General features: G+C 52.4%; 1 protein-coding gene across 1 annotated transcript; it reads right to left on the reverse strand.

Annotated features, from left to right (window-relative positions):
• Positions 1 to 230: 230 nt before the first annotated feature.
• LOC119112807 (low density lipoprotein receptor adapter protein 1-like) lies at positions 231 to 1201 on the reverse strand. Its single transcript, XM_037237094.1, has one exon. The coding sequence runs from the start codon at positions 1152 to 1154 to the stop codon at positions 468 to 470; it is 687 nt and encodes a 228-aa protein (XP_037092989.1). The 5' UTR covers positions 1155 to 1201; the 3' UTR covers positions 231 to 467.
• Positions 1202 to 7693: the final 6492 nt, after the last annotated feature.

The raw sequence follows: 7693 nt of genomic DNA on the forward strand, positions 1-7693 counted from the left end.
ACACACCCACGCACACACACACGCGCGTGCGCACAATCACATATCACAAGCGGGGCGACGCGGCGTCGGCCGGCCCGCGGCCCCGGGCACCGGCCGTCGCCCCCGGCTACTTCCGGCGGCGCCGTGCCGGCCGGCCGCTGGCGTACGCGCTATGCCGCGGGCCCCGGCCGCTGGAGCGTGCGACGCTGCCGGTGGGCCGTGCGCGGCGCGGCGGCGGGCGCGCGCGGCACGGGTGCCCCGCTCCGACCTGGCCGCGCGACGGTCTTCCGGCGGCGCCAGAGCCATGTCCCGACGCCGCCGGGGGTCGTCTTGACAGAGCGTGATCCGACCGGGAGCGGTCTGCTCTTGACTGCGAGGGGAAATATCGCCGCAGCCCCGAAGGCGTTCTCACGGCAGCCCCGGACTGACTCCCGCTGCCATCCGGAACGGCTACATCGCTGGCGCTGGAGGTGGAGGGCACGGCCCAGTCAGGCCTCCGAATCAGCCTCAGCCTGCTGGCCGCGCAGCTCTGCCTCGATCTCGTCCGGCGAGCGCAGGTCGATGGCGAACTTTTTCGGCTCCTCGGCACTCTTGACGCGCTTGCTGAACTCCTGGAAGGCGGTGGCCAGCGCGAAAGTCAGTTTACGCGCGCTCTCGCGACGGTCACAGACGAACGCATGACACTCGAACGGAGAAGTGGTGCTCTCCCGCACCAGGATCATGGCGAACACACGCGGGTGCCTGATGTCCTGCACGCCGTACGAGATGACGTCGATCGGGTGGTGGCCGGCCTCGAACTTCTTGTTGAGGTTCTGCTTCATCTCGCTGATGGTGACGCCCTCGCTGGAGACGTGTAGCTGGAGAAGCGGCAGCGTCTGGCCCGGCCGCACCGCCTTGGCCGCCGCCACCATATCGTCCACCGGCCCGCGCGTGTACTTGATGCCCCACAGCTTCTCGGCGTCACGCTTGCCCAGGTACTTGACGACGAAGTTCTGCGGCAGGTGGACGGGCTCGTCCATGGCGGGCGCCGACGGGGCCCGCTCGCCGACGGCCAGTCCCAAACTGTCGGGCTCGCCGCCGCGCTTGTCCGCCGGCGGCGGGGTGGGGCTTCCGGTCGCCGGCTCACTTCCGGCCAGGTCCGGCTCGTACTGCGGCTGCTGGTTGTTCTGTCTCATTGTTGCGGCCTGCGCTCGCCACGCCCCGGCGGCCGACTGCCGGCCGCCCGGCCCGCCCGCGCTATCAGTCGCCTGCCGGCGGCGTCCCCGCTGCCGCGCACGCTCCCGCCCGCACCCCACTGGCGAATGTGCCGCGCCGCCGCCGCCACCGCCGCCGCCGCCGCCGCCGCCGGTACCAGCTCCGCCTGAGGCGGCGCCGCCGGCGGCCGCCGCCAGCAGCAGCTGGGCGCCGCTGAGGCACGTGCCGCCCGGCAGCCGGCGCCGACGCTCAGTCCCACATCCAGCGGCGGCGTCGGCGGACAGCTCCTGGAGTCGGTGTGGACCGATGGCGGCGGCGGTGGCGGCGGCGGCCGACTCCGAGCGGCCCGGTTCGGGGACGCGGTCCGGAGTGGACACCGTTCAGTGGCGTCCGGTCTGTGGTCGCAGGCGCTAAAAACGCCACGCCGGGATCGATGTAGGTGACGCTCAGGCGTGAATAATGGTATTTAGTTGGCGCGTCGTGGACGGCACGCATGGTCTGGAAACGGCCAGGCGCACACCGTCGATGCATCGGAGCAACGGCGCTTGAAGGCTTGTGGGCCTGAGGGTGAGGGGCTGACGACCCCAACTTTCTGAATGTGTCATTCACCCTATGGGAATTGCCTGCGTCAATGTCGCTATGAAGGATTATCAAACTAATACCCCATCCTCCCACCCCACGTCCATCTAGGGTGGTGAGATTTGTCCCGCCTCCACCTTTGTGTTTTTCATTGGGGGAGGGTGGATGGGGGATGGGCGAACCCATGCACCTTACCCATCCTATCTATCAGACATATATACTCACAGATGTCGTTCACTCTATTCCGTGGCCATAATTTGGACTTGCCATAAAAAAGGCAATCAGCTCTTATTTTTCGGTATTAGGAGCTCAAACTTCTGATGTTGAGTTAATGACCTTCAGTACTTAGCAGAACGTACTGGTTAAACGACGTTGTAGCGTAAACAACTGTTATATTGGCGGTATCTAACATTTCGAACTGTGCTGATCCTCAAGAATTCATCTCTTCAGAATGGGTGCAGGGGAACAGGTGGGAGCAAGCATCTTGGCAGTGTTTCTTTATCGCCGTATAGCAGCTTCTGATGACGTGATGTAATGGTTTTTCATATTGTTTTGGCTCATTCAAGAACGGACTATCTGCTGGAGAAAATCCAGTCACCATTTGGTACCAGCAACTCTATGTCATAGTGGACACCGCACGTGCCCACAAATGGTGCCGCTTCGAGGCCGCTCCTGGAGGCTGCGGGAAGGCATTTATTTTAGGTAGCTGTTGTGCTCCTTTCTGAAGGAGCTAATGTATTGCGTGATGGAAAGGCTCTGCGACTATCGAAATTCGATTATTTTGTTCTCCTGACGGTAATCGAACAGCGCTTTGCAGGAGGCTGTGGATCTCGAAGGGAGATGGAGATCAATCCACCCACCCCTTTTGCTCCTTGTGGCAACAAAATGTCATGGTGAAGGGATACCAACACGTTCACTTCGGAACAACATAGTCTTTATTTTCAAAAGGCACCAAATGTCAGGGGTACTGAAAAGGGTCTCAAATCTTCATTCCCGGGATGCACGGAATTTCGAGGCACAAAAGTGTCGGGTTGCGTCCATTTGACGAAATTCTGGATCGGCTCATTCGGAAAAGGAACACCAAAGCCATAATTTCGGGCACCATAACCTTTATCTTCAAGAGGTACCCAATTCTAGAGGATGCTAGAAAGGGCTCCAAGCCCTCATTCCCAAAGGGCACCAAATTCCAGTGGCTCAACAGTGATGTGACTCACTCCGACGAAATCTGGGATCGGTCCCTCGGACGAGGATACACCAAATTATTGATGTCTGCACCATGACCTTTCGTTTTAAAAAGAATTTCTGTGCCTTTCACTGTGAAGATTTTCCTGATCGGCTCGTTCCTCGCCGTAGGCGAAGTGACACAAAAAGCGTTATTTCCAACAGTCATTCCTTTATTTTATAACGACACCCAATTTCCGGCGCATCACAAGAGATTTGAAAACTTGTATTTTCAACAGACAATAAATTTTAGGAGCATTGCATTGTTCGTTTAGCTTCCTTGACCAAATCTTGCATTGGCCCATTCGGCGAGAGGACACCAAAACCTTCATTTCGGAGCTCCAAGTCATTTAGTTTTGAGAGGCACCGAGTTCAAGCGTGTCATTCAGAGGGCACCGAAGCCATCCCTTTTAAGGGAAACCACGATTTCTTTGCTTTCCACACTGATAAAATCCTGGATTGACTCCTTCGGCGAAGAGGCACGAGGCAAGAGGCAGAGACACATTCACTGACCAGGAACAGGGGCAGGGCCCCAAATGTCGAAAGGTTTCCTGCGTTGGTCAGGACCCTCTTGACAATGAAAGGCGACGTGAGAAGCACGATGTAAGGGTTCGCATTCACAATGAGTCAGCGGTCTGAGTCAGACAGAGGTCCTAGTACCAAACGAGGACTCCTCCGCAACGTTTCAGCCATAGGCCGATAGGCCGAATCGGTGTTGGGTTGCCAGTTATTGGACTGCCTGCGCCGGCACAGGATTCCCTCGCGTCAGCGACGCTTCCTGCGTCAGTGATGTGCCAGATGCCCAGCTCAGGGGCCAAAGGATGTAAATCTGAACAAGCAAACTATTTATATACCTAGTTTACAATATATCTAGTAACAATCCACTTAAGTTACTTTTTAGATACTCCAAACATATTGCCTGATGAAGGTGTCTTCACCATAATGGAATCGTGAGTGCTCATTGACATATGTATTGTATACTGGCGTGACCAAACAAATACGCATGCAAAAGTTCCTAATATATGATAAGGCGATGCTTTCTTGTCGGGGGCATGATACCTCAGTGGTTAGCCCTCTTGGCTGTTTCGTGGGAAGAACGTGTTCGAACCCCTGCAGCGCAATGGCCGCTGGGCGTTGGTAGGGCTCCTGCAATACCTGGCGCTCTATAAAATGGTGCGCAACGACGTGCATGGCGTTTTTTTTTCGCAACTTCATCACAGCTAGCCGAAGCCGCGTTTTCCGATTAATTTTCACCTTCAAATACAAAATAATCTTGCGTGCCGGAGGCGCAGTATACATAGTATGCATCGATTTTGAATTTGTGCAACTCATATTGTAAATGCATTGCTCTGGCCATTTTCTTCATAACATGATAGCAATTTTCGTACTCCTTTAAGACATTCAAAACATGCAGAACAAGATCTAATTATTGTCATGTTAATGACATATTTTCACCGATTCCAGAGAGGTGGCCGTACGTTGCACTACAAGAAAGCATATTGCGTCAAACGTCTGAGGCTTTCAAAAACTTCGCCGCTTTCATCTACTATCACGTACATGCCTATATTCGTATTATGTCTTTGTTATGTTACTCCCTTGAGTAGCATTACATTGCAGACATCGTAGATGAGTCATTGTTTTTGCGTTTAAAGAGTGTCCCACCTTCGGAGGCACGTCTCAAACACACTCTAGTAAAACCTCATGGTTAGTTACATCTAAAAATTGTACTGGGTGGCGTCACTGCAGACAGTCAAGACGTAATATGGCCGCTAATTTTGATCATTCTCGAGTACAAATCGCGCTATCAACGTGTTGTAGCAGCACTGCATCTCCTCCCTGCGGTCGTGACCATCGTCGTCATGACAACCACCGTGGGTGGCTGTTACCGAGGAGCACATTGGTTGAAGTTTGAATCAGTATATCACATGGCTCGAATGATCCATTTCTTTTCATTGTTTTTGTGTATGATCCATTTCTATTCATTATTTTTGTGTGTGATCCATTTTTATTAATCGATCATTGAATTATTCATTGATCGCAGACTATTTCGGGGACGAAATCAAAGCCAAAGTGTAACCCTTCGTTGACTTGCGGGATAATAGCAGTAAGTTCGCATGTCTTTTGGTCTAAACAGTGTTTCAAGCTTTCGCGGCATTTATTACGCAAAGATTTTGACGCATAAGTGTGTTGTAAATAATACAGAGCACACGCGTTGGAAAAAAACAAGGTAAATGAAATGTATTATTTTCAAAGTGGTAAGCAAGAAGCCAAATGAAACTTTTCCCGCAGAGTTGGCTACTTCAATAGAAATTCTTGGTTCTTCGGATGAATCTCAGGAAGGCTGGTAATACTGGTCCAGTTATGCGCGTCTGATGTAACAATAAGCGAAAAGTACAAAAAGGTGGGATGCTTCCTTTCACCGTCCACTGTGAGGTGCGATTCCCCGCGGTGTCCGCCAGGGTAAGAGGTAGGCATCACATGCGGTCCCATTACTACCGCAAAGCCCCAATGACACGCAACCATTCACTGTATGGTAAGTCACCTTCAAAACGCAACTTTCTGCTGTCTTCGTTGTACGTAAGTCGATGTGACTACCCAATTGGGTCGAGTTGTGCCTCCCTTCGATGATACTTAGCAGCCAACTTCAACTCGTTTTGTCATATCTTCTCCGACATATTAATGAAAGGATCCATCAGCTTCTGATTAGCGATGAATGCACGCCAGGTACCTACATATTAAATTGTGTGCGGCCCGCCGCGCGGTACAGGGGATGATGGCCTCCCGATTAAGAAATGAGGATATGAAAATAAAGTGGCCGAAATTCAGCGAAGTTTTGTGAGGACTATGTTCCAGGAGACACCACACCGAAGCGTAGCCCCTCCCTTAATGGAAGTGTTCCACATTTGTGCAGGGTTTTGAAATGAAATAGACATATTGGAGGCCGTGCCGTGCGGTTTGCAGCCCTGCAATTTTTTAACATAAAACTTTCTAATTTATAAGTTTGACGCCATCGAAGATTTATAGACTAGTTCGGGGAGCCTTTTTCAGGGTCATTCAGGCATCCATGGCGCCATAATAACGTTATTCAAACCCTGCCATTCCATAAGTCATCCGGCGATCAAGGCCTACAAATGTAATTGTCGAGTTGTTCAAATCTGGCGTTTGTGAGCACGATTGCCAGACACAACGGCCGTCGATTGGCTCTGAAGTAATGTTGTATACCAAATGTTTATCCTGCCATAGGTATGATGACGCAACCAAACAATGGCATATTTAGGAACATATTTATTAGATAGAAAAATTATGTTATCTAGAGCATTATTTTCCACTTAAAGTATATCAATGGCTGTAAGTGAGCTTATTTCATCATATGTGATCATTGCTTCGAGATCTTTGAATGGGGAGCATTCCTTTGAACGAAATCCTGGATCCGCCTTTAATATATATATATATATATATATATATATATATATATATATATATATATATATATATATATATATATATACATATATATACATATATATATATATATATATGTGCGTGTGTGTGTGTGTGTGTGTGTGTGGTGCGTGTGTGTGTGTGTGTGTGTGTGGGGGGGGGGTGTGGGTGTGGGTGTGTGGGTGTGTGGGTGTGGTGTGTGTGTGTGTGTGTGTGTGTGTGTGTGTGTGTGTGTGTGTGTGTGTGGTGTGTGTGTGTGTGTGTGTGTGGGTGTGTGGGTGTGGGTGTGTGTGGGTGTGGGTGTGGGGGTGTGGGGGTGTGTGGGTGGGGGTGTGTGGGGGGGTGTGGGGGTGTGCGTGGGTGGGTGGGTGTGGGTGTGTGGGTGTGTGGGTGTGGGTGTGGGTGTGGGTGTGGGTGTGGGTGTGGGTGTGGGTGTGGGTGTGGGTGTGTGTGTATCACGTTGGATTTGGAGGGTATTTTCATTTTACCAATTTGGGGAAAAATAGTTATCTACACTCCGAAGGAGTGTTAGAGTACTGGAACCAGTTTCCACAGTATGGGGGCCCGGCCGAATATTGCGGGGCCCAGCCCAGTATGGCGGAGGCTCAACCTAACATTTGGGGGCCCAGCTCAACATTGGGTTCATGCCACACCCCCACTTCTTAACAGATACCAAGTTCCACCTGCGCCCCATCTCCCATCCCTGACTTGGGAGGACTCCCATTGTCCCTGCGTCGGAGTGACGTTTTCTTCTGTCGCGCTTCGATGTGTTGAGCTATTTTAGTTTATAGCCCGCCAAGATTGTGAGGAGTGTTTGAGGAAAATCCATTGCCCAGGGATCTGAGTGCTTCGGTAGCCTTTTCTCGAAAAAGGTCACCGTCTGTGCGCGTCAGATACGGGGATCACCACTTATCGCACTGTACCGTGACTAGTTTTTTGCTATCGGTCTCGCTACTGATGGACCAACAAGGATGTTCTTTGACACAGCACTTTCTTTGTGCTCCCAGTCAACTACCCCGAGTCAGCGACCGCTGCGCGGGGGCGCTTTCAGCCTCACTCCAGCGTGTCGGACCGCTCTTCAAACTCGAGCTGTATCCCTCCCCCCCCCCCCCTTCCCCGGCCACCGCCGAACGACTGGTGATGCTAGGTCACCGTCACCCAGCGTGGCTTTCAGCATGGTGCCGTCGGTCCGACGCGTGTCGCCAGGGCACAGCCTGACCTCACTCAGTCCCCAGCCCAGCTACCGGGACGACCGCCAGCCCTGCTCAGACCTGACCTC

This window comes from Pollicipes pollicipes, unplaced genomic scaffold (assembly GCF_011947565.3).
Source record: "Pollicipes pollicipes isolate AB1234 unplaced genomic scaffold, Ppol_2.1 Scaffold_7261;HRSCAF=8764_pilon_pilon_pilon, whole genome shotgun sequence".
NCBI lineage: Eukaryota > Metazoa > Arthropoda > Thecostraca > Pollicipedomorpha > Pollicipedidae > Pollicipes > Pollicipes pollicipes.

Excerpts from the sequence above, each read along its gene's own strand:
- LOC119112807 (XM_037237094.1), bottom strand. The coding sequence starts at position 1,154 with ATGAGACAGAACAACCAGCAGCCGCAGTACGAGCCGGACCTGGCCGGA.